The sequence below is a fragment of the Rhipicephalus microplus genome, chromosome 3, assembly GCF_043290135.1.
Source record: "Rhipicephalus microplus isolate Deutch F79 chromosome 3, USDA_Rmic, whole genome shotgun sequence".
Classification (NCBI taxonomy): Eukaryota; Metazoa; Arthropoda; class Arachnida; order Ixodida; family Ixodidae; genus Rhipicephalus; species Rhipicephalus microplus.
Window position 1 is genome coordinate 9,159,510 of NC_134702.1, and position 27,550 is coordinate 9,187,059.

General features: G+C 47.3%; 1 protein-coding gene across 6 annotated transcripts in view; it reads left to right on the plus strand.

Moving 5' to 3' along the window:
- Nep2 (M13 family metallopeptidase neprilysin 2) overlaps nt 1–27,550 on the plus strand; it is an 83,741-nt gene that overhangs the window by 46,944 nt on the left and 9,247 nt on the right. For 3 of the 6 annotated variants that reach the window (XM_037433548.2, XM_075888844.1, XM_075888843.1), the window contains exons 2-10: nt 4,460–4,593; nt 9,505–9,546; nt 15,136–15,875; nt 17,180–17,266; nt 19,005–19,633; nt 20,240–20,304; nt 21,143–21,194; nt 24,947–25,014; nt 27,418–27,548. In XM_037433548.2, the coding sequence (XP_037289445.2) occupies nt 4,460–4,593; nt 9,505–9,546; nt 15,136–15,875; nt 17,180–17,266; nt 19,005–19,633; nt 20,240–20,304; nt 21,143–21,194; nt 24,947–25,014; nt 27,418–27,548 (1,948 nt within the window). Of the gene's footprint in view, nt 1–3,216; nt 3,356–4,459; nt 4,594–9,504; nt 9,547–15,135; nt 15,876–17,179; nt 17,267–19,004; nt 19,634–20,239; nt 20,305–21,142; nt 21,195–24,946; nt 25,015–27,417; nt 27,549–27,550 lie in introns of those variants that run through there. The other 3 variants (XM_075888841.1, XM_075888842.1, XM_037433549.2) reach the window with 3 other exon arrangements.

Here is a 27,550-nt window from a genome sequence, read left to right on the forward strand (position 1 = left end):
ACGAGAAAACAGCTTCAAGCCACAGCAACACACACGGAGCCAGAAGTACGAAGATTAGACAAATATGTGTACTATACCCATGATTCTCATGCTCAATGAAGCGCCGTGCGTTGCAGCTCCCGTAGATACTAGCGCCAGAGCTCCCTCTCGTGTATATTTAGGATACTTTATGGAACGAACGAACCTGCCCGAAAGAAGACAAACACCCACAAACACGCCAGTAGGAGGCGCGTGTTGAGTTGGCAAGAAAGGTAGTGATTGATTGATTGATTGATTGATTGATTGATTGATTGATTGATTGATTTGTGGGGTTTAACGTCCCGAAACCACCATTTGATTATGAGAGACGCCGTAGTGGAGGGCTCCGGAAATTTCAACCACCTGGGGTTTTTTAACGTGCACCTAAATCTGAGCACACGGGCCTACAACATTTCCACCTCCATCGGAAATGCAGCCGCCGCAGCCGGGATTTGATCCCGCGACCTGCGGGTCAGCAGCCGAGTACCTTAGCCACTAGACCACCGTGGCGGGGCAAGAAAGATAGTGAGACAATCACTCTGACAGTCCTGCACTGCTGTAATGTTGCCTGAGTGGCAGCGCTGACGTGTACGCGTGCGGTGTTTCTTTGATAACCATCACAACCTACCACGGTGATCTAAGGCATTCGGCTGCTGACCCGAAGGTTGCGGGTTCGAGCCCCAGCCGCATTTTTAATGAAAGGGAAAATCCTTCAGGCCTGTGTGCTTAGGTGGTCGACATTTCCGAACCGCTTCACTATATACAGAGTCTCACATAATCATATGGTGGTTGCGGGATGTTAAACCCCAATAATTATTATAATTGATAACCACCGCAAATGCCCTTCATGCGTTCCCGACGCTACGCGCGTTATTGTAGACATTTTTATCAGCGCGGCTATCACGCGCCCCGAACTGTCTTCATGCCATGGCCGCCGTAGCTAGCAGCAAACTCGTCTGCCCGCATCCTGCATAGCACCCTTGGACTGTTTACTCCTAATGGGTCATGTCACTCTTCACGCTGTTGAAACCACCGTGCAGCTTAGTTGTGTATAGTATAATCTATAGAGGTGAAGGAAGATTTTTGGGTGAGGAGTAGGGAAAGAAGGAGATGAGAGGGCATGGCAAGGGTCTGGGCTTTAGGGGCCTGCGCTGTTGGCTCCTAGTGTGTCATGTCGCTTATCCCGCCAATTAAACCACATGTAGCATATAGTTATGTATAGTATAGCGAGGGGAAGAGAAATAGCTGTGAGGGTTAAAAGAAAAAAAAGGGGAAAAGGCATGGCACAGCATATACACATGTGGTATAGCATAGCAAGGGGTAGAAAAGTGAGAGTGATGAAGGAAAATATAGAGGAGGGTAAATCATACTATAGCCGTGTATAATATGGTAGCAAAGGCGTGGAAAAGGGAAGTGAAAAAAGAAGGAAAGGAGGTGGGCAGAGGGTGGTACTGCATCACAAAGTGAAGGTTTTATTTCCCTCCATGACGTCGAGCAGGTTACAAGTTTGCGACACCAGCGCTCTTGCTTGCCGATGAACACGAGCGTCACTGAAGGGCACGCGAATCGCATGCTCCAAACTCTCCATATACCTACAGCGTTCACGTTGAGCTATGCTATGGCCACCATAGTTGTGTAGAACAGCCATGATGTTTTGGCAGTCGATCGTGTGACTTCTACATCCTAATTGCAATTTAACTTTCTTGACAATTACACTGCTGTAGCTGTCAGTTCACCTTATACTATTAATTAGATCGGATTGCGTTTACAACTATGCCGTGCGTTCAGAGCTATAAATTTTGTTTTTGGACAGTTTTCTGACGCATAAACTTTTATGCGAGTGAGAAGCAGCGCCAGTTGGATTACGCGCACTGAGCGTTCACTGGAACATTTGGTTCGTTAGGACTAATATATAATCTCTTTAAAAAACAGCAACAACATACTGTATTTACATCAGGACACTAGGGACGCGCAGATGAAGTCAAGCATGAGCTTTGCACAATGTGGCATTTCCATGATCGACAAAAAATGGGGGGTGAGGGGGGACAGGGTAGAAGCTGTCCGGCTTAGTGACTCCATGATGCAGAAACAAACAGATTTTAACAAAAATACCAAGATTAACTATAACCGAGGACCAATATTTCTTACTATATCACCATTATTGATGTTTAAAGGAAAACATATCAGAAGCAGAGCATTCACGAAGCTTCAGTACATTTTGGGTTATGCAGACCATACAGAGCAGAGAGCACCCGCGCTTTTACACTCTACCATCAAAATTCACGCCGCGAAAAAATTGTGCTTAGACTAGAGAATAAAAATAAATTTTGGTGTAAAGCGTAAAATTTAATGCCCTTGGTGTTTATATTAAGTTGGTGTTTCCATTGATAAATAAACGCGACATTGCAACGAGTGCGGGCCGCATTGCTAAACGAAAAGCGCTATGGAAGGGCTAGTTGCGCGATTTGCTCGCTGGTAGAGTCAAGTACAGAACATGGGTGTGTTACGCGTGATTATTAGTCTAAAATTAGCTTCGATTAAGAAATAACATTTCTTAAATGTTGCCGGCAGCTCTAGTAGGGTGGGAAAAAAAAAACGGGGTCTATCTCTCCGTCGTAGGAATCGGCATAACACGAGACTAAAGCGTGTCTTCAGTGATGTAGTTTATTGATTATGTACCTTGATGCAGGTGTAAGAGCTTGCGCAATGCCGATTGGCGCTGGGCAGCTATAGCATTGTTTTACATCAATGGACCCACGTTGATGCCTAGGGCACACCTTCATCCCGACGCCTAACGTATACATAATCACGATTAAACATTTGTGGTGGTTGAAGACGTTGACATACACTTGGGCAAAGCATATGGTGGATCCCCCGCAAAGATGGCATGAACAAGCTCATAATAAACGCCAATTTAAGTGTGGCAGCTTGGGCTAGTTGGTATGGCATGACGATAGTTATAGTGCGAGAACAAAACGACGACACAGAGACAAGGAGGACGTCTTTCGTGTCCTTCTTGTCTCTGTGTCGTCGTTTTGTTCTCGAGCTATAACTATCGTCATACCAATTTAAGGCTACGTGATCCGTCCGACTCTTGGCCGATCTTCCCCGAGTGGGTAGGTGCCAGTCATCCCAGGGGCATCACCATCACCGCTATCATGATTTGCCGCTGGTGCGTGGAGCGCAAGGAAGAAGACGAGGAAGCGCGTTGCACAGAAGGCGGGTAGCGGGAGGCCTCCGCCATGGACGTCGGTGCACCGCGGGAGTGTCAGGAGGACGAGTTCCGGCTGCTGGACGTCGGACCGCAGCAGCCGCAGCAGAGCGCCGACGACTGCCCGTGAGAAGGACGCGATGCTTGGCGCACCTGTCGTCTGGTTAAACAGACGGGGGGCCAGTGGTCCGTGTGGTCGCAGCTGCTGCTGCTATGCGAAGTGTGACGAAAACGCATTGTCGAAGAAGGCTCTCTGTGTGCAAAGCCCTTCGCCAGATCACGCATCCTCTGATGCTCGCATGTACACGAGCTGATACGGAGAAGCAACGTGGAAAACCGGGCTGTTTGGAACATACTCATGACGGTCAGCGTAGACAGGACACGAAACGCATTGTCGTGTACTTTCGTGCCCTGTTTGCGCCGGCCGTCATGGATACGGAGAAGTGCTTTCCTGCCAAATCCTATACTGAATGCAGGAACAGCGCAACCTAGAAGTAGTTACTTCGTAACTACGGAAGCGAAAAAACAACAAGGACAGAAAATTCTCTGGTCTTTTCTGTCCTTGTTGTTTCTTTTCTGTGCTTGTTGTTTTTTCTCTTCCGTAGTTACGAAGTAACTACTTCTAGGTTGCGCTGTTCCTGCATTCAGTTATGTCCTACCAACCTGCCCAAGCTTCCACGCTTCAAGATCCTATACGTTTGTCGCTTCGCTATTTCGAAGATAAAAGCCTCACAACGCTCGCAGGTTTCCGCTGGTGCGTCAGCATAATCTTCAGAATAACTAGCGGGGAATGTGTTAGTTACTGTCAAGCGGAACAAAACTTAGAAGGGGAGAAGTGTATAGCGCCCACAAGCCAACCTCCTCGTTCTCGATGCTGTTGCTTTGCCGTAACCTGTTGGGTTGTATTCCCAACACGTTACGGCTTCACTTTTTTTTTTCTCCTAGGCTTCAAGATTGCCACATGATGCTCTCTACTGGTTTCCTTTTCCCTTCATGCTATTGGGGCCCTGGCAGTGAGAATGGAGAATCGGGATAACGTTTACCACCCTTTTGCTGCCATCGGTATTTGAAAATTCACGCCACACTACTGTAAACAGTGTGCGGCTCAACACGCGTCATGCGCACTTTTTTTTTAACTCGTCCATTGAGCTGGCATATTTTAGACACTCTGACGCTGAATACTCGTTGGGAGATTGACTTACTGACGGCGGCTGTTTGCGTGTCTCGCAGGAACCCGCCATGGTGGCACCGGCGGACGCGGCTGGAGCGGGCCCTGTGCGGCGTCGCCTCGACGGCCCTGCTCATGTTCTTCGCCATGGCGGCTGCACTGGCGGTGCTGGGCTACCACTACCAGCGAGGAATCGGTGAGTGGCGCATTGTAGCGAAGCGGCATGCACCGCTCGTTTAAAGCAGTCGGGTTCGATACGAGCTGCGACACTGCGCCGGCGCTCCGAGTGGCCCGAATCCTGCAATGTGCCGCCGCAATTCCGATTACCGCTATGTCGCAAACCGATTGAACATTCCGCGGTGCCTCCAAACAAACCTGGGACTCCTTCGACCGTAGAAACCGTGTTGCAGCTAACACTGAGCATGATTGTTCATATTTTAACACGCAGTGCTTTCCAGCAAAAAAGGAGAAGTTGCCGTAGGTCCAGTTATTTCGTTTTGAGTGGCTGCCTGATGGGTAACGTGAAAAAAAAAGCACGGAGCGCGTTAGAATAGCTCATATATTTGTCGTTAAGTGGGATGACCCCCCCCCCCTTTCTCTAAAATTTATGTAATCGCAGAATAAGCAAATGCTTTCTTTTAAACATATTATGCTCTCACGTTTCGTAAGAGCGCGCTCCAGCCAAGAGAAGAATGTGTCACACCGTTCGGATGCATCGTTATAACAGAAAGGTGGCTGACAAATGGCAGACAGCACTTGTAGGTAACAAATAACTTTGTTTACTCCTTAATACTTCTTCATAGAGTTAGCGCTAGCTTAACATACCGCAGTAGCACGAAACTTGGAAAAGAATGGAACTAGATGAAAAAGTTGAAAAAAAAAACACTTCACCCTCCTTCTTCTGTGTCCTTTGTGTTTTGGGTTTTGCACTATACGATATATTTGAGACCTCAACCCAGTCATTGTGACTGTTGTGTGGAGTGGCATCTCCTTAGCAGATAAACAATCGTGTAGGTTCTCTTTTCTCGTAATCTCTTTCTCTCTTTGATTGTCGTTTGTTCCACAATACTTATAACCTGCACACAAATTGTAGGATTGGGGTATCTTGGAGTGTGTTAAGGGGGAATCGGAAAGCAAAGCGAATCGTTTGAATCACGCCGAGAAAAGCCAAAAGGTGGCTGTGTGTGTCGCTGAGACCCTGTAGCCCAGGATAATTTTATGTAGGCAGTTTGCATCTGTCATAATGTCTATACATTCTAAGACAAAACAAAAAAGAGTATGTGATACTCCTTTCGGGGAATACTTTTTTACCCCGTATATAACTCTTTCTAAAAAGGCATCGGAACTCTTACGGTGTCACACGACTCTGAAAAGAGAGTACAATGAAGACCCAAAGAGATTAAACGTGATTATTTAAAAAGAGTCGAAAACGAATCAAGCCAGGACTGTCCGAAAGGAGTCAAAGGTCTTGTCTTTCTTTCTCTCTCTCTTTCTTGCTTTTTTTTTCTTGGAGTTTTCTTGTTTAACGATACACGGGGTTGCTTTGTACCTTGCTTCTGAACTCGTGAAAAAATGAAGCTGAAGTAAGTTTATGGTGATCGTTGCCAGGATCCTTTGTTGATTACGTATGAAGCCTCGTTGGACATTAATTAAGCCAACAAGAGTGCAGATACGCTACAAACTTGTCCTAAGCGTATCGACGGCTCGCTGCCCCGTACACTGCCAGCTGCACAGCGCAGCGTCTTTGGAAAAGCGAGACGACCTGGGAGTTTGCGCCGCAAGCGTGCAGGAATGTCAGCGCCGTAGTGAAACCATTGGGAGTCGAGGAAGACGTGCTCTGCTAGGCAAGCGTGACAACCGGCCTCCGCCGTACGCGGGACCTTGACCGCGTGGACGCACCGGCGTTTGTATACGAAAGCTTGCGGGATCATTATGACCGAAGATTGCACCCGCCAGGGTGTCTTTTTCATTTAAGAACAGCCATACCAAGGCCGTTCACTGTTACATAGCTTGGAGAACGGTCTCTTCAGACCTGTCTGATAACCGCGTAGCAGTGGCCTCCGCTTTCGGTCGGCGGGTGACTGTGTTCTGGAGGAGGCGGCGTCTTTTGCAACGAATAACAAGGCGGGAAATATGAAAATAGAGAACATTTTTGTAAGCCGGTTCTACCATAGTGAACTCGAGATACCACTGATGATTGGTGCGCGCGAAGGCATCAGTGGAAAAGCCGTCTTAAAGGAGAAAATAAATCACCGACATTCAATACTATTTATAAGTTATACCGTATACAATTGCACATTTGCACATCTGATGGCGTAAGTTGCGGACGGCTTGATTGATTGATATGTGGAGTTTAACCTCACAAACCCACCATATTATTATGAGAAACGCTGTAGGGGAGGCCTCTGGAAATGAAGACCACCTGGGGTTCTTTACCGTGCACCTAAATCTGAGCTTACGGGCCCACAACATTTCCGCTTCCATCAAAAATGCAGCCACCGCAGCCGTGATTCGATCCCGCGACCTGCGGGTCGGCAGCCGAGTACCTTAGCCACTAGACCACCGCGGCGGGGCGGAAGGCTTGTGCAGTAAATGTGTGCCATTTTATTATTTGTCAACCAAATGGTATAACAATCTTCAATGGTATAACAGTCTTGTCTAGGCATTATTTTATTCCTGAAGAATGTAATGTTAAATAATGATGAAGGATAGCATAATAAATGGCTGAACACAAAGAGAAACACAGGAAAGATAAGCGTGTTGTTGGTTGCACGTTAACAAAAAGCAAATAAAAGAGGTAAAATAAAATGCGTATGTTTTCCGTTTCGATGTAGGCGAAACGCTTGAGCTTTGTATGAGCGCATGTTAAGCCAGATGATCAAAGTTTTCGGAGCCTTCTACTGCGGTGTCTCCCATAATAATATCGTGGTTTTGAAACGTAAATCTTTACAAATTAAAAAGAAATATGGGTAGTTTTAATAAAGCCAAATGAGTTGCGAATGAGTGAATGACTGTCAGCTATGGAGAACCTTCTTTCGAAAAACAAAACAAAACAAAAATACAATAGTACTGCCACAGTAAAAAAAAACAGAAGCTAACGAAAATTTCGACTAATGCGTGTATTTTGTTTATAACAGCAATTTGAGGAGCGTGTGTTGGGTGCTTGGTAGTTTTAGAATAGGGGTTCCGAAAGTTTGAAGAAGGCTTGTCCGTGTGCGTTTCTTGATGTCTGCTTCTGCTATAGGTTCTCGTCCTAAGCGCAGTTTAAGTTCACATAATACTAGTGATTGCTTTATTGTTTTGTTCTCGCCGTATAGTGTCCAGCGACGGACTCTGATAAGTGATCACATGGTTACGAATCGCGTGAAAAATATCCGCCAGCATATCGATGGCTGTTTCCTCATTTCTCGTGAAACCCGCGTCAGGTGCCACCGACATGCCGATGGTGTGCGCGCATTTTAATTAACAGGAAGAACTGGCCCGCGTCCAGCCATTGGGAAAGCGAGCGACGACCTCCAGCTTTCGCCGCTGATGTAACGAGGGACAAACAAGCACCCTGTCATTGGGAAACTTCAGCATTTCGTGTTGACGTTGCGAGTTTATAAAAGTGGACGCGATAAGTGCATTCTCAATCGGGGATATACAGCAGTGGCAACGCTTGTTATTCATTGTAGTAGCAAATAATGATGCACACGGCACTCGTGCTTCTTGTTGTAATCTGTGAAGTTTCGGCGAAAGGTAAGGCTATGCATTCACCGATCGCTACGGCTTCCGAAATGCTCCTCATATTTTACAGTGTCGGAGCTGTCCGCTGGATACGCGCGACGACTATTTGTCGGCATTGGCTAAAACCGACGTAAAGCAGGCGTAGTAAACCTAAACAATGTATCGAATACGTTAACGTGTCGCACCATGAAAGTGTGCAGCGGAGTCGGGAATACATACTGGTACCATATTCGCAAGTTTACTTTATTATTTATTCATGTACCCTAAAGGCCCTAGGGAATTACATAGGGGGGGGGGGGGGTAACAGTATACATACATAAAAACTAACACGAACAATAAAGTAATAAAAGATATGAAAACGTAAATAACAACGTATAAATAATGTACAAAATTGCAGAAACGTAATTATAAAAACAAAAACTACACTAAAAAGGAAGGTGTAACACAAGAACAAGCGAGGCTGAACATTTATGGTTTTTTATACAGACAATATCGTTGGGAAGTTGATTCCAATGATTAACAGCAAGAAGTAATGGTGAATGTAAAAACAGGTTTGTTCGGGCAAATAAAGGTTCTAACTTGAATTCGTGGTCCAGACGAGCAAATATTCTATCAGCAGGTTTAATAAGTGCAGACAGTTGTGAATGGTAGAGATCGTGAAGAAGAGGCAGGAAGGAGAACAGTCTGCGTGACTGCAGAGACGGCAACGTTTAGAGACTTTTTAATTTCATTTGAGCTGGAAGTTCGAGAGTATATCTTTGTTATAAACCGGGCACTTTTGTTTTGAAGAGACTCTATTTTATTTTTGAGATAAGCCTGGTGAAAGTTCCAAATTTGGGAAGCATAGTCAAGCTTAGAGCGGTGCTGTTTGTCATTGGACAACTACATTAGTTTTGGCTAGCATTATTGCCTTTTACAATCTGTTCAAGAACTCCTTTTGTATACGTACTGACCATGTAGTCAGCTACCCGGGAGTTATTAAATTCGCTGCTCAGTTTGTCTGTTTGCGTGTAACGAGAGTGGGGGTGAAGTTCCATGACGTCTTGCTGCTGAAAACGAACTGCTGGCACGTTCAGTTCATGGTCACGGTGGACGTTTTGATTGACGTGACGTGCAAAAACGTCTGTGTACTATATTTGCATTGAAGAGTGGTTGCTGGTCGAAAATTCAGGCTAATACGGTCACTGAAAAAGTATTGGTAAAGACATCTGACAAATGGCGAATGACGCTTTCGAACAAGAGCTCTGAAATTGGAGTGTCTTTTTTATTTGTAGAAATATTTTACGTTTTAGTGATAAAGTGTGGCCATAACGTCTGGAACCCAATTAGAAACGTCGAAGTCTTTCAGAGTTTAATGGCTGCATGCGCGTCTTTGCCGCAGATAACGGTGGACAGCGGCTTGGCAACCGACCAGGCCGAGAAGGTAAATGCACGTCGACCTTGCTCGGGCGCTACACATTCGAGGAAGACTCGCGGGGGTCCCCCCCGACCTCATTTCGTCCAACGGACCACACTGTGCTTCCGGCAACTCAGACGCCTAGTCGAAAAGTATGGCCGTACCATGTCATGTGCTTCGCGAGACAAGCCGCCGATTTCTTACGCTTCGCTGAGGCGGATAATCGGTGGTGGTGTTCACTTATTGGGTTGTGTTACCTATAGGCAATGGGGTGCCTGTACATTTATTGTCTGTGTCATTACATCTGTACTCTCCCTCCAAGTACACACAATTCTCCATAAATAGAATTTCACAAACGCAGATTAGGAGCTAACACGGATTGCTCTTAATGAGATGGATACGAATTTAAACTAGAGACGTTAGCATGGGAAATCATCTGACTTCACTGGCTACTCCCGGTTCCGGGTGATAACGTTATGGTATATAAAGTCACCCGATTATACTATTAGGGCACTCGCTTAATAGCACACACAAATTAATATATGTGTTGGAAGGAGTGCAAATTTCCTCTACAGCGTATTGAAAGCAGGCAGTGGCTTTAGAAGCTATTTGAAGGTGGTTATATAAAAGCACTGGCGGAACATGGGAGAGGCCTTTGTCCTGCAGTGGACGTAGTCAGGCTGATGATGATGATAATGATGATATAAATGCATGATAAGAGAAAACTCATTTTTATCGACAACAGCGCCAATATTTCGTAGGGTTTGTCACATTCAATGTGCAATTCATAACGCAGTGGCATACGTAAGTGGGGTTTTAATTTGCAGGACGCTCGATGTTTTAGGCGCAGAAGTGCCGGCTTGTCTTTTGATGAAATAGCTGGACCTAAGCTGGTGCACATAACGATGACCGTTATTTTTAGTGAGAGAATGGAGGTGCAAGAGTACGTTTTTTTTTACCTTTGTGTGTCTTCTAAGTCGATGATTGCACTGTTAGTAAAATATGTAGCGTTACCAATGTCACCATCAGTCCACCCTTGCAAGTGTTAGGCTAGCATATCCAGAGAAAACGAGTAACAGCGTGAACCATGGACGGGACGGAGGAAGTGCTGACTTTCAACATATTGGGCATTACAAAAAATAAACAGGTGCCAACAGGACCACCCTCTCGAATACTAAACCGAGAGTCGCGGAATCGAATCCTGGTCTCTACGGCCGCACTTCAGTGTCCACGGGTCGCTATAGTATAAAGGCTTGTATGATGGAGTTGTAGGTTAAGGAACACCAGGTTGCCGAAATTTCCGGAGCCCTTCACTGCGGCATCCCTCATATTTACAGCCTGTCACGAGGACGTAAACCACGAACAATTAATATGACGTGTCGCCCCTTTCCCCTTTGCTTTTCGCCAGTGGCGCTTCGGAAGGCGTTAGTGAAGCGTAAGAAACACTTTCTCTCCTTCCGCCGTCACGTCGCTTCCGTTGCGGCTCTCTCTGCACGCACGAGCAACGAGGGCACACAACGCGGAGACGCGCCGCATCCGCTGCAGGGCGCGCTTTCGGCGCACGGCGAAAAAACGCCCGGTTGACGGCGGCAACGACGCGCGAATTGCCGGTGCCTCCGCCACCATTGTCTCACTACCGCACCGGTGCCTCGCGCGGGTCGTACGCACTAATTGTCGGGAGCACGGCGTCAAGTCTGCGATGTTTCGTCAATCCAACGCCTACAAACGCCTTTGTCTCGCGCGTCCCAGCTCGACTGTTGTTCTCTTTCAGCACCGGCATTATACGAGATTCCGCGTGCTCCTCTGTGCGACGCGCGCGCTGTTAGCACACCTCGGCGGAACGCCTCGAGGTGGTGCGTTACGTCATTCGACGCGACACGTTGACCAAGCGCGTGACCGGCCTGCGGGTGACCGGGGCAGGGTCGTGTGTCGCGCTGCGGGCGGCACCAGCAGGCACGGCGGGGGGGTCACCTGATATGTTCTTCCGGTCGTTACCAAGGCCTGCGGTGTAAGACAGCACAAAATCGCAGAGCTAGAGGACACAGTGGAGCAAAAGCTGGATTAAATCAACTAAACCTTCGCAGCTGCCCTGACGGTGGCCGTCCATTGTTGTTTAAAACTACTCTAAGGTCACAGCGAGAGACCTTCACTGAATGCAGGGAAGGAAGATGACGATGAAAATGAAGCTTCTCTATTGTTTCATTGTTTTGTTGGTTCGCAAAGCCAGCAGTTTGTTTTCTAACGCCGGAAGCGCGCTTTTTTTACCAGAGACGGAAAGACGGCAGCAGAGGTAGGAATTGAACGAGTTCTCATTGATCTAAATACGTGGTCAACGCCCTTCATTACTGTGACGAAACAACCCTTTACCTACAAAATCGGCTCTTGGAGCGATAGCGACAGCACGTACACTGTGCGTGTAAGAAAATTTTCCATCCCCGTCAGCGCCGTTTGTCGGCTTGTTGAAGTTGGCTTGACTGCAAAACATTTACGCTCAGTGGTGAAGTGTAAAGCTAGAAGATTTAGTCGAAAATCACTTAAGGAAGTGGGAGACGGTTCGTCAAAAAACAAAAAAACAAATTCACAGCATATTCATGGAGTGAATGCTGATGAGTGGGGTGAAGCGTCCATCCGTCTGTCCATCTGTCCGTCCGTCCGTCCGTCCGTCCGTCCGTCCGTCCGTCCGTCCGTCCGTCCGTCTGTCTGTCTGTCTGTCTGTCTGTCTGTCCGTCCGTCCGTCCGTCCGTCCGTCAACTATACCAAAACCACTAACGCCGTCTAGTGATATTAGTTCCAAAACATATACACAACGCCATCTAGTGAACAATTCTTAAAACTAGCTAAAAGTGGCTACATCACGGAGGAAGGAGAAGGTAAGGAGAGGCCCTGACGTCACTCGTTGGGAAGCCGCGATGAAGCCGGAAGTCGGCCATATTGAGTAGGCAAATTCTCCTCTCTTGTTTACATATGAATGCGAAGCAGAAGGCGCGACTCCCTCTCCGGCTCGGAAAGCACGTGGGCTGCGCAGCGCGTGTGTCGTGACGATCCGAAACTAATGGAACTGGGCTCATCACTCAGAGCCAGCGGGACACCTTCAGCGAAATCGCTTCGTCCGGGTAATAACAAAGAGTAACAGCTCGCTGACAACGAAGCAACTACGAAAGAACGCGCGCTAGATGCACTGACAACGGCGAGTGCTTTCACGTCATTAATTCAGCAACTGTACAGACAACACGATCGGTCGTGCGCCTTCTACGGTTGCATTCCGCCACGCGACTGACGCAGCGTCCTGCCACTGTGCCCGTGTTCCGCGTGAAACTCACCTGCGTCAGCATTCTGCGACCGTGGTGACTTTGAGCACGGTGCTAGTGACAGTTGAACGTGGTTGCTGTTACGTTGAGATTACATGCAATGCTGGTGGAGAGTGTACCAAGCGGAACATAAAAGGTGTTTTAATACGCACATGCAAGTTGTTACTGTACACACACAACACGAAACTGCGTATGTGCACATGGTCCTCACGTCGTCTTGCTGGGCTCAACAGCGTCGTCCGTTGTCACAAGCAAGAGCACTGCTCAACCGTCACTGACCTGCAAGGCGTTCGTCGTCATGCAGCTTCGTCATGGTGCCCAACGCCATTTCGCTGAACACTAACTGCTTCATCCGCGTCATCCGCCGCACGACACATGGATATGCACTTGTTCTACGCACTCTTGAAACCCCGTGATGGACAAAGAGATTTGTAAACGTTGCTAAGAGTACTGTAACAGCCAGACGAACACTGCGTAACTAATAACGCGGCGCAGAGCACAGATATTGTCCGCCACGGCTCAGCACGAGACCTGGGGAGGCACACATTCCGCCGCCAGCCGCGGCCGCTCACTGCTAGACCAGCTTCACTGCGCAACACGTAACCATAACAACGCCGCCATTGTGCCTACTGAATATGGCCGCCATGATGTCATTTCCGCCACATTTTTTACGCCCTGCGCCGGCTTGGCATGCCCTCTCCTTACCTTTTTCCTTCCTCCGTGGGCTACATACTACCACTACCACTACCACTACCACTACTACCACCGCCGCCGCCGCCGCCGCCGCCGCCACCGCCACCGCCACCGCCACCACCGCCACCGCCGCCGCCACCACCGCCGCCACCGCCACCGCCACCACCACCACCACCCTACAGAGTAGAGAACGACCCACACCCTAAAAAGCATCGCCCCCAAAGATTGCTGGGATCCTTAGCTTTACATCAAGGCGAAAGCTGTTTCACGTTCCTTGCTCCTTCTGTGAACACTTTCTCGAATGTTGCTCTTCTTTCTAGTGGCACAAACGCCTCTGTTTATGCTGACCATAATGAATTTTGTCCCAGCCCATTACTTCTAACCACCCACTCGTTATGCGATTCATGTGGTGAGACGCCTGGCGCAATTATACGCTTCTATCATGTAACATTACAGCTGATAACGTGAGTCTTTTCTCGATATTACTGACTCTATGGGTATTTTTTCAAAGCTGTTTCAAGCTCTGGCATTGCTGTGTGCTGAAATACTTGACTAGCACGCAGAAAGTTTGATTCTGGATCGCACCGTGATTTTCGCTTATCTTTATACAGGTCTGCAGCCAACGCCGATAAGGCACCGAAAGTGCTCACCTTATTAATCGACTGATTAATATCCTCTCTGTGAACATTGCATTCAATCAGATGCTCTTTTGCTTCACGTTTACCTGTAAACAATGCCACAAATGTTGAAATATGTGAATTTAAGCTCGACTGACAAAAATACGTGCTGACTGTGCCTAGGTCATTATCGATCATGAAGGCGTGCTGCTTAGGTGCGCGATGTACGTACATACATATACTGCTCCGCATGCGGCTAGGGAACAAGAAAGTGGTGAATGATTAACGCGGGTGTAAGTTGGTGTATAGACGACAAAGCCAATGAACCAATGCACCCATTTTCCGATTCACATCGTTTTAAATAATACGCTCTCTCAATGAATTGTCTGTAGATTCACCCAATAAAATCGCATGTGGCCGTTCTGTTTTCTGGTAGCTGTAATGTTGTGTCAACAATCAGGTGTTCGCCGCTGTGATGTAGTGGTTGCGGTGATTGGATGCGCACCCCGAAGGTTACGGGTTCGATCCCAACCGCGGTGGTTACGTTTCGGTGGCGGCGAAATGCTAAACGCCCATGTATTGTGCACATTAAAGAACACCAGATGATCGAAGCCTCCACTACGGCGTGCCTCGTAATCACATCCTGGCACGTAAAACCCCAGATATTATTACTACCTACGTGTAAATCTACAGGAAGCTGCTAGACTACTGCCCTTACAAGTATTTCACTCAAGTGAAGCAGCCAGGAAATGTTGTGATGAGAGTTGCTGGCGAGCTGGGCAAAGATGCATTTTCTTCCGTATTAGCAGCAGTAAAATAACCGTTCCTTTGAATGCGAAAACACAGTCAGTAAGAGAGTTGAGGCATATTTAAAAAAGCGGCCCACATCTTCTCACTTTCTGCTTGATCTTTATAATCTTTTTTGTGATACCTTCAATTCAGAAATGTTCGATCAGGAAGCGCCAACACAAATCGTCTCCGATCGGTCCGGTGCGCAGGTCGGCAGGGCGTGGCGCTGCCCTCGAAGGCCGACCGGCTGATGGGTGGAGGCGATGACGCCAAGCTGTGCCTGTCGCCTGGCTGCGTGCAGGCCGCCTCGGCGCTGCTGCAGAACATGAACCAAAGCGTGGACCCGTGCGAGAACTTTTACCAGTTCGCCTGTGGCGGCTGGGTGCAGAGGCACCTCATACCCGAGGACAAGTCGTCGCTGTCGCAGTTCTCACTCATCCAGGACCAGCTGGACGCCAAGCTGCGCGTGCTCGTTGAAGAACCCGTGCGTCCGGGGTCCGAGCCGCGGTTCGTGCAGAAGATGAAGTACATGTACCAGTCGTGTCTGAACACGACCGTCATCGACTCGATAGCCGAGACTCCGCTGAAGCGGGTCCTAACCGAGCTGGGCGGCTGGCCCGTTGTCGAAGGCGCCGGCTGGAACGCGACGCGATTCCACTGGCTGGACGCGCTCATCCAGTACCGGAGCTTCGGCTACAGCCACGACATCCTGCTCGACCTGTCGGTCATCCCGGACTTCCGCAACAACACGCGCTACATCATCGATCTGGACCAGACGTCGCTGGGCCTACCCGACCGCACGTATCTGCTGCGGGGCCTGAACGACAGCGCGGTGGCCGCTTACCTGAAGCTCATGGTGGAAGCCGCCATGCTGCTCGGCGCCACGGACCGAACGGCCGCCGAGGAAGAGCTCAAGAACGCGCTGCTTTTCGAGATCACGCTTGCAAACGTGAGTTGAACATAGCATTATCTTCGTCATTTGTAGCCGCGAACGCGATAATCCTAAAGTGTAACTCTTGCTTTTCTATGATGTATCGTCCACAGCCGTGTGTATAGTGTTTGAGCACACGTGCAGCTTTTTGTCAGCAACTGCCTAGAAGCGTACTTTACGTCCCTCAAAGCTTGACGGCGTATGCGTAGAGAAGCATACTTACATAAAGAGTGGACACTCCCGTAGGGCCCTGCGGACGAGCTACTGCGCTGCTTTTGCATAAATAAAATAAGCCCTTTGCATAAATAAAATAACAAAACGTTTTCTTTCCGATGCGGGGTTTTCAAGTCATACTCTCATGCTCCGAAAGCGAGGGTCTTTACCACTAGGCTACACACCCATGCTTCCGCGAAAGGAATACATCTACAGCACATATCAAATACAAGAATGCGTGTCTTTTGTCCAAAATAAATGCTGACAAGATCACTTTCTAGTCGGACTTCACTGATTTTTGTGGTAAAGCAATAAACCTCCTCTGCGGAACACGTTGTAGAGCGAATGTAGAAAATTACACATATCAGTAGAGTTCCTTCTTTGCGAAAAATTGATGCCAAAATTACGTTTTCATTGATCTTCTAAGGCGGCTATTATATGTCGTGACATAAGAGTAAAAGCTAGCATGGGAGTGCCATTTAGCGGTTGGTCAGAGCCTATCTTGCTGGGCCGCGAAAAGTCTCGAATGTCCACTCTCTATAGAGTATGTTCCCCTATGGCGTATGCTTATCGGCACGTTCTGCATATACAGTGCAGTTCACCATTCGAGTGATCGTGCCAGTGTAGAGAACGTAGGAATAATTCCTTTTGGGAAGTGTACAATCACCCTGCGCAGCCAGCAGGCGAGGATTGCTGTATGGTTTCTGGCACTGGGGCTTCAGGTCACACACACATACCTACATTGCACTGTCGTAGATGATTAAGCCAGATACGCGCATATCTGAAAAAGTGGTAGCTTCATAGAGTGTTCACTTGACCGAACTGTAGTATTCGCTCGTTCAAGCGTGCATGCGCAGCTGTTTTCGTATGTATATATCATTTTTTAAAAATTTGTATTGGCGTGAAACCAGGAGGGCTGCGCCGAGTTTAATAAAACTCGTCTAGTAAGACTAGTCTGCCGCGTAGAAATATTTTGTAGCTTCCTGGATTACTGTGTCGGATCAAATAGGAATTTCGCGCGCTTTTCAATATAAACTTGAAAAAAAAAAACGCTTCAAGCAAATGCTTCGTCTTTGTCGTATGCGCGCTCAAGTTTCTTTCCATTCCAGTACTCTACACCGCGCGAAGAACGGCGCAACATCAGCAAGCTGTACAACAAGATGCCGCTGAGTGACCTGAAGAAGCTGGCACCAAAAGTAAGCATACGAGGCTGCTTCGGAGATCTTGGTGCTTTTTTTTTTATTTGAAAACTAGTTTGTAGGAAAGCTTCGCCTAAACCTTGCAGCAGACGCCACTCGCAACCAGAAAACTAGCACTTCCGAAAACTCGCATGGATTTTTCGTTCTGTTGTTTCGGATTAATCGTGCTAGACATCTCCACCACGCGAGGTTCGCAATGCCTGCACCCCGAGTCGACGGTTTCGTATTCGCAGCAGCAAGATCGATGACGGTTTCGTATTCGCAGCAGCAAGACTGAGGGTCACGCAGCTTGTTGAATAATTCAGATTATCTTGCTGTGTTCCTTAAGCGCCGAATCTATAAAACCAGAAACTAAATGTACTTGACACGATATGAGATTGGACTCTCAAACTAGATGTGCTTTCTTTTCGTTTCAAAAGCATTTTTGTCGTATACAAATAGTCTGTATGATAAGTCACGCGCGTTGTAGTGAAACAGATCGTTAAAGAATATATTTCTTGACGAAAGCACCCTCCTTTTCTTCATAGTACTTCAACTCGTGTACAGGGAGATTTCAGAGTGTGTGGTTAAAAGTTGTATACAAAAGACAGAGCTGCAATGTCACTGACAAAAAAGGAAATTAACACAGTAGCTCTGGCAGGAGAAACAACCTTTGCAATAGGCTTTCATTGCGACGGCGCAACAGAATTCACAAAAACAGAGTCCGCAGATGTACGATATTTTGATGCTTTATGGTAGCACGCTCTGTTAGTTGCTTTCAGTGCGTTCTCTAAAGGTGGAACGTCGGCACTAACGAAATCATGCACCTTCAGCTCCTTTGTGCTTATTGTAAGTGTTTCTATTATCTTTCATAAAATGAGCTTAATAAAACTGGGACTCTGTTTCGGCTTACAAAGCTTCTTCGAATCAGTGGCATGTACTCTTAAGTGCGCCTTACTAACCCATTATGTACAGGCAACATGACGGCGACAATCTTAAAAATGCTGAAAGAATTTTGAAAGAATTTCTCGCGTTTGCAAGAACTGTGATTCAGTTTTTACTTTGTTATCAATGATATATAGTTGCTACTCCGGGGCTGCAGCAGTTTACGTGTTGGAGACGTGTCTATAGGCGTGCCCTATTGAAAACGATCGCATAGCGAACGCGCTGTTTTCGGTTCATTGAATAATGCCCACGTTATATACGCAATGAAGTGGTACAGGGACTTGTATAGGGCTTCTTTTTCCTTTGAGGCCTGAATATAGACACAACGCCGATATAAATGCCGTCAACGTCAGCTTTCTTTCACGCGAGCTTGCCTAAAACTACACCACCGCTATGGGGCATCCGCGCACATACTTTCAGCTGGCTTCCGATTCTAACAAAGGTGTAATTTGGGAAACAAACGAAACTGAGCACGTGATGAGCTATATATGGCGCTATCTTTTCCTGATCCTACGTGATCAGGTATTCTTTATTTTAATACATGTATGATAACAGAACGTAAGCGATCTTTTGCTCAAGTTTTCCTGCTTATGCAGCCTTGTTCGCTTTGTGGGTTTTTGTATTGTACTTGAATTCGCAAATGAGCAACAATGTGTGTATCCCCATTCATCGTTGTTATAGTGCTCCTGAATCGAATGCAGGTTTACGTAATAAATAAATAAACGAGTAAATAAATAAATAAATAAATAAATAAATAAATAAATAAATAAATAAATACAGCGGTGAATGGACACCCGTTGCGCGCGTGCAGATCGACTGGAACCGTTACTTCAATTCGCTGCTGCTGGACCCGGTGGCGGACGACGAGCCGATCAACGTGGTGGTGCCCGCGTTCGTGCAGCGCTTCGAGGGCCTGCTGGAGACGACGCCAGCGCGCACCCTGGCCAACTACATGGTGTGGCGCGTGGTGCTGCAGTCGTACGCCAGCCTGGGCAAGCCGTGGCGCGAGCGGCTGCAGGAGTTCAACGGCGTGCTCACGGGCAAGACGCGCGAGACGGCCCGCTGGGAGCAGTGCATGGGCTCGCTCACGGGCTCGCTGGGCATCGCGCTGTCGTCGCTGTACGTGCGCCACTTCTTCCAGGAGGACGCCAAGGGCGCCGCCCTGGACATGGTGCAGTTCATCGTGCGCGAGTTCCTCGCCATCCTGGACGGCATCGACTGGATGGACGAGCAGACGCGGCAACGAGCGCGAGCCAAGGCGCAGGCCATCCGGCCCTACATCGGCTACCCGGACGAGCTGCTCAACGATGCGCTCGTCGAGGAGCACTACGCCAAGGTGCAGCTCCTGCCGGACAACTACTTCGAGAACATCATGCGCCTGCGCAAGTGGTCCACCGACTACGCGTTCGGCCAGCTGCGCAAGCCGCACATCAAGGGGGAGTGAGTGAAGATTGTATGTCCCGAATGGGGAAAGAGTCTTCGCGCTCGCTGCTATCTTCTTGCGTTCGCTGTTTCAAAATATCACAATTCACTCAAGAAGTGCGGCGATACCTCATATTCCGCAATCGCTGCTGCTTTTATGCCTTCCCCCTGTTTTCGTAAGTACTTGCGCAATTTATACGTGCACACAGCCTCGATAATCAAACGCTAAGGTGACTGGCATTGTAGAGGACCGTTGGCTAACCTCGTGAAAACAGTGCGCGGCTATAGCTTGCGATTAGCTGCCTAAAACGCTATCGTGTTTTTACAACTGTGCACTTCTGATTTTTCATAATAGGAGGACTATGCATTTTGTTTTGTTAACATATGCCCACTTGTTGACGGAGTAAACAGCGAGGAATAGGTGGAATTACTTGTGGAATTTCGAGCTGTTCTTTGGTGATCGTTAAACAGTACGTGGGGTGAGCGCAGAGCGAATGCAACTTGGACTTCGTGTAGCTGCTTCGGGCTTTGTAACAGGCGCTTAAATGTTTTGACAAGTTACGCTTTCATGCTAACCTCGCATGCACGTGGGCGCTTCGCTCATCGCCGACGCCTTCTTTGCAGATGGAAGAAGCATGCTCAGGTGGCCGTGGTCAACGCGTACTACAACAGCCTGGAGAATTGCATCGGTGAGTCTGAGCACGCACAGTGTCCGCGCAAGCCTAGCACTATTCTCCGCTGCTGCGCTATCGTATGCGGAGAGGATTTTCTGAACGTACGCACGCGCCTGCAAGCTTGCCTTTTTTCTATATTTATGGGGCCTGCTTCCGGGGGCTATCGCTATGTAGTGTAAATGGGCTCAGCCGCCGGCACTGCCGGCAGAGATCTTTAAATTGCTGCTGAAGGCTAACTCGATGCAAGGGAGCTGTGTTAGTGAAATCCTGTGGAAGTGAATACTCGGGAAAAAAAAAATCAGGCGCGGCGCAGAGAGTGCGGGGACAAATTGCGCTGCCAGTTTTGCTCTACACTTGGGCTGACACTTGTTGTTGTGTGTGTGTGTGAGGGGGGGGGGGGGTCTGCTTTTTTTAAAGGTGGGAACATGTCTTAGGGGGTACAGATTCTGCTCGAGACCTTCCGTATGAGTGCACGGAAACGCAGAAGTCGTTTTTCTCTACAAAATCCACGGAACTAATGAAGTTTCTTGCCTTTGTGAAGTTGAAATGTAACATTGAATGTAAGCTCTCATGTGAAAGAGGTATTCCTTAGCCGGTTATAAATCTATCACTGCGTAACGCAAGACCGCTTTCGGCAGTGGCGTATCTGAAGAAAAAAAAGTGCGAGCGTTAACGGCAGTGTGATGCAGTGCATGTTTTTTTCAAACACGATGGCAGCAATCGTGTGGTCGTTAGTTTCACACTCTGCTTACTCCCAATTCCCCCAAACATTATAAGCGTTAGTGTGGCGAAATAGGTATGCGTAAACAAACCTCGAGCTATCGTTTCTTCTGCCTTTTTCCCGCATGCGCAGAATTCCCAGCCGGCATCCTGCAGGGCGCCTTCTTCTCCAAGGATCGACCAAAGTAAGTCTCAACCAGTACAGCTCATAGACACGTGCGTCGTGACCTTCCGCCCACATGTCACTGACCCACAAATTGATTATGCTGCTTGACTTCTGACCCGAAGGTCGCGAGGTCGAAACCTGGTCGCGACATCCGTCCCTTTAGTCTAGTGGCTAAGGTCATCGGCTGCTGACCCGCAGGTCGTCAGATGGAATCCCGGCCGTGGCTGCCGCATTTTATATGGAGGCGGAAAGTCTTGAGGTCCGTGTGCTTAGATTTTGGTGCATGTTAGAACCCCAGGTAGTCGAAATTTCTGTAGCGCTCCACTACGGCGTCTCTCATAATTATATGGTCTTCGGGATTTAAACACCAACAATTATTATGAAACCTGACTGCGACGACCGCATTTTGATGGAGGTGAAATACTAGAGGCCCTGGTACTTAAATGTGTGTTCGTTAAGGAACCCTGATGGCCGAAATTTTGGGAGCCTTCCACATAGGCGGTCTTTCATAACCATACCGTGGTGTTTGAAAGCGAAACCACAAAATAAGTATTATTTAACATGTAAAAGGTGCGAAAGCTGGTCAAGGTTGTCACATGAACGCTGTACTCAGAACGATATGTTTAATCCTTGATCATGCCGCTTGTGGTCAGCATCGAGGTATTTCTGTCACCTTATTGAGCCCCGTCCTGGTCAGCTCGTTACACCACATTAGTATATGCGAATGAAATCCGAGATATTAGGGGCCGAAGTGCAAAGTTGATAACAAATCTGTATTTCCGTTATGATGACACATTTTGGTGTGTCATAGCTTTCGCAAAATATAAGTGTTTGTACTCGTATCCGTTACTGGTACCAGGAAATGTCTTCTGCATTTGCACTTAGCATCGGTCAACTGCTTTCGTTAGTGGCATGTCCATCAATCTCTTTTTGTGCACAATTCCAGCCTTAGAGCTTTTGTGAATGGAAACACGGAATTTTCGAACAAACAGCCGTAATGAAATGCCGCAGCTGAAGTTTCTGAATTGTGTACCATTAGTGACACGCGATATTTCGTGATGGTTACTTCTGGGAATAGCTACACGTATCTTGCTGGTATTAGCAATTGTTTCTCATATGCACATAATTGTTCGATGTTTTTGAATTTCACGCACAAATTGATGTTTAAAGCGAAGTGTATTATACTGCGCACTTATCCATGCGCGTGAGCCTCTATTGCACTTGGTGCTCGAATGCTCGTCACCAGGAAGGAAAAGCAGGAAGGAGAAACGCGGTGGTTGTTTTTCAACGACGCTGCGGCCCGTTTTGCGCAGCTGCTTATTGTTTTTTTTTTCTACCAACCAGGACAATACGGGCCTCGCATACGTGTAAATATTGTGTTTTGCTCGGGGTATGTTTGAAGACTCTAAGCACGGCTCAAAGGCACTCGCCGCAACCAGAATAGAACAAAGACGGGGTCCTTAGTCCCGGGACGACATTTTCGGAAGGCATACGTCAGTGTGACAAGTACACATGTCGAATTGTTGGCACCGCGTTCTTCCCCCTCCTCTCCCCGTTTTGTTCTATTCTCGCTGCATTCGTTTCTGAGCAGCGAAACGAGTCAACGCGTTTGACACTTCAGAGGCGAACAAATGGCGGGAAGCTCAAGTCGCGGCAAAACATACGAATATCGTTACGCGTACAGCGACATTTCGATGCCAGCTGTAAAAAAGTTCACAACAAATCCGTGAACACGTCCAAAATTTGGGATGTAACGTGCTGTATAACACAGTGGCGGATATGCAGTTTTGACAGTTTTGCGATGGTGGGACCTTCTTTTGTATCAATGATGAAAAGAGAGCTCAATTTAGACACACATTTATGTTATTTACTTGTGAATACGAATGTAACCTCCTATGCATGAAATACCCTTAAAGGTAATGTTATTCGTAAGAGTAATAAAACAGCGGTGAATACTGTCAGCTATTGAATAAAGGCATTTTAGATTGAAATGTGTCGTGGATTCAGCCCTTGTTCACAAGGGTGTCGTCCTTGAATTGATGGGCATCTTTCGCGTTCTGCTGCAACGCCTTGGTCTTTAGTAATAAGTCACAACTGGATGCCGTGTTTTTGTGGTCGGCACTTTCGTGCAGATAATTGTAGCTGCATCCGTACTTCTCTCTTATTTTTAACAGCCAAGCTTTCAGCAAATCGTTCCTTGTTTACCCCTGTACAAAAAAAAATATGGACCATCTCCCCGAAGGGAACCCTGATAGGATGTGAAGCAGCAGTGGTGGTGCGCACGGCGTTGAACTGCTTGAAACGGTCGTCGACGCGGGTACTGGAAGAACGTTGTGAAGCAAAACTCGGTGTAGCGTTTTTTCGAGTAAACGTTTGTTTGAAGCGCAGACACGAGAGGTGAGTTAGATTTTGTGTAAGTTTTATAGTAGTTAAACGAGCCGAAAGAGTGTTTCCACTCGACGTGGGGTCGAGCGTTGCGGGCGGTGAAGTGAGAGAGAAGTGTATTGCGAGCGGGCGGAGGAGCCGGCATCTGCGGTAGCTGTGGCAAGCGTGCTGCAGGTGAGAGGGAGAGTGACATCAGCACGCACCTGCGAGGGAAGCGTTACGTCAGCGCGCAGCTGCGACTTGATGTACTTGGCATCGCTCCAACGCCTGCGGCGAGGGGAATGCGTTGCGGCGCGTTCGTACGGATGTACTTATGGCGTTACACACATGAGTCACAAGGATGCCTCGAATCTAAAATCTATCATTATCATTACCCGGTATTCGCTACAGATATTTAGTAAATACGACTATTCACCACTGGTTCAATAAAAGTAAAGGCAACTAAAGTTCGCCCAACAAATGGCTGCGAAGCGAAGGCGGTGATCCGAAGGCACCGAGTACGTACAATGAGGGAGTACTAAACAACGGCAAAGGCAACGGCGGCTGCAAGACTCCGAAGTGGTGGAAGGTCCACGCATGCGACTTACGGCCCGTGTCATCTTTGTGACTGTCGTTTAAGTCGAGCCTCTGCGTGCTTAAAATCAATGTAGAAACTATCAGTCACCTAGCGACCGGCTAGGAACAACCTAAGCAACCACACTGTATAGTAGGCTTCGGAATTGTCCATTTTCGCTGTTTGTTGCGCGTCATCATGCAAGCTTAGTCTTTTTTTTCTGTCGATACAGATGCAGGAAAAGAGACGTCGATGAAGCCATGTACTTCCTGGCTCGTGTTTTGTATCTGTTTTTTCTGATGCTAAATCAGTTTGGTCATAACGCAACACACACTAGCTCAATAGCTGGTCCTATTGACAATGGTTGAGCAGCAGATGCGTATCGAGACTTCTTTTTTTTTTTTTGAGGGCGGGGGGGGGTACCATTATATAGAATGATATCTGGGGCTTAAAGTCCCAAAACCACGATGTGATTATGAGAGATGCCGTAGTGGAGAGCTCCGGAGGTTTCGACCACCTAGGTTTCTTTAACGTGCACCTAAATCTGAGCGCACGGGCCTACAACATTTCCGCCTCCATCGGAAATGCAGCCGCCGCAGCCGGGATTCAATCCCGCGACCTGCGGGTCAGCAGCCGAGTACCATAGCCACTTGACCACCGTGGTGGGGCGGCATACAAAGTTGACGTGCTGCTTTGTTTGCAGACCTAAAGAATCGCTGGCAAATCTCATGAGGGCTAAAGTTCATACGACTGTCGTTTCGTACAGCCTGGCTACAATATACATGCTTGCATTGTCTATACAACGTGGCCTCCGCTGCCTTTCTTTTTTACAGCTACATGAACTACGGTGCGATTGGGTTCGTCATAGGACACGAAATAACGCATGGTTTTGATGACAGAGGTGAGTAAACATAGTTATTTTCATTTTTACCTATATAGAGAAAATTATTGTTTTTTTGTATTTTAGTGAAATGTTCCGCTTTACAGGTGTTTGATACGGTTTGTTCGTGTAATCTGCTATTCTTGCAGAGCATTTGTAAACGAAGTCGTTGAAATGACATTGTTCATAACGGTACAACGTTCATACTCCAGCGCATGTATTGACACTTAGGCAATCAATTCTCTCTGTCAAGCACAACTGATAACCGAAAAATAACTCTTCCAGGCCATTTGCAACTGATTTAACATAGCGCCAGAACCATTCCTAGTGAGCATGCGTAATTGCAGTCATCCCCGTGTTCTTGTGTGTATGCAGACGTGAAGACGAAAAAGAAAGCACGAGAATGTGCAGCAGAAGCACTACTCGTTTTTTTTTTATCACTGATGTAAAGAGGCCAGTAGAAGGTTCCTGACAGTTATTATGGCAGTTACGTAAGTGGTGCGAGATTGTAAGTGGTGTCAAGAGCAATGGCTACCTTGAAGTAATGGTCGCAAATAGCGAAGTCGTGGAAGCTGTTCCATATACGAACATATTTTCGAGGTTTAGTATCGGGATATGGGGATGAGAAAAACCATTGCTTAATTAACGAGGTAGTCAACTTTTGTTTATATGTTAGTGCTTTATGCCATATGTTGTTTTATTGTGTTATAACATAAGATGGTAAGGTACCGCATGTCTTTATCACACAAACTATCTGTTCGCTGCACCAAATCAACGAAGCAGAAACTCTGTCAAGCCTCAGTGCCTTTTGCCCTTGCCATCTTTCTGTAATGTTACTGAAGAAATAAAACCACAATATTCTTATATTTTTAACCACGAGGTTTCTTATTTTCTGATCATTCAAGGCTGGAAAGAACAATTTAATTTGAGAGCTACTTGCTTAGTTTGAATATCGGCTCATAAACATTTGCCACTTCGTATGTAATGAACCAGCTCGGTAATTAGGTTATACGCAGACGCAGTCCAGCCCGAATGTTCAGGTAACTCCGCGTTTCTCTTTTCCATCGTGTGACACGGAGCATCATAATGTGCCCTCGGGAACGCTATGAGTTCTCATTATTTTTCGGTTCGCCTCAATATAACTTCGTGTTCCCAGTTTTGAACTGCACCGACCCCGGTGGCTCTGTGAAGCAAACGTAGAAATGCGCGTACAACCTCTTGTATGCTGCTAAACCACGTACCCGTGTTGATATCGCGCTCTGTATACTCATGCGCACAGTGTAAAGCTATCGCCGGTCTGACATCTCGTGCTGCCTTTATGAACTCCCCGAAAAACCAGTATTGTCATCGCACAATTTTCAGAATCACGAAAGCAAAATTTATCTGCTTTGAAAATATTAGGAATCCTAACGAAAGGAATGTCAACGCAGCGAGGCGATTCTGTGCGAGTCAATATGAAGTCGACCGCATTCACCAAGCTGTAGAAGTTTTAGTGTCGTCTTGTTCATATTATGTATTTCGTTCACGTTGCCGTTCACCCTTTTTTGTTGTCATTCGTGCTATGTTCAAACTAAGGTTTTTTTTCTGGTATTGTTTTTATATGTATTGCACACGTGTTTTGTATGAAATTGTGTTGTGTGGCCAACCACAAGGTCACAAGTTTGATTCCTATCCAAAGCGTATGCATTTCCATGCGCACAGAAGACACGCACAGCACGAAAAAGAAAAAAATAAACTCGCTATTGGTTAGGCATCCGCTTCGGTCGATCCAGCTGAGCCTGTCCCCCTTAGTCTTATTCTCCTTCATTATTCTTATTTTTTTTAAGTCGATGTATTTAACCTCCCGCGCCCTCTTCCAAAAGCTTTCTACAGCTGTGTTTAGAACAAATGTTCGATAAATTAGAGTACTCTACTATGGGAGAACAATAAGCTGTCCCAAGTACTATAATATTTGGTACAGCATCAATATGTGATGTTGTTTATGCAACGACTCCAGGATTGCAAGCTTTCTGCCACTCACATTGTGTGGCACTGCCTCCGGGATCGGCCCACATTTAACCAAGCAATAATGTCATGATGACGTCACCATGGGACATCGTGCGTTATTTGAGGCCACCGCAACGTCCCAGTGAGTCAACAAGCTTTGGGAATTTCGACCTAATGATGACGTCATATGACCACGTGATCATGATCTTCTGCATCACTCGTCGCCGACGGGGATTGCCGATATGCAACGCCGCTTAGTGTGATGAGACATTAAATGCCAGAACGTGAGCTTCCCGTTTTAGGGAGAGGGTGAAAATTTATTTTCGTACCCGTGTGCAAGCGAATGCGCCGAGCCTGCGCATCTCTTACTTTCGCGTACAAAATACCCACTTCCTTTGTTTGCCGACTAGCCGTAATGTCATGCCTTTTTTGATGCAGGGCGCCAGTTCGACAAAGACGGCAACAACGTGAACTGGTGGGAGCACGAGACGGATCAGCGGTTTCGCGAGAGGGCGCAGTGCATCATTGATCAGTACGGAAACTACACCGTCGCCAAGGGTACCATGAAGGT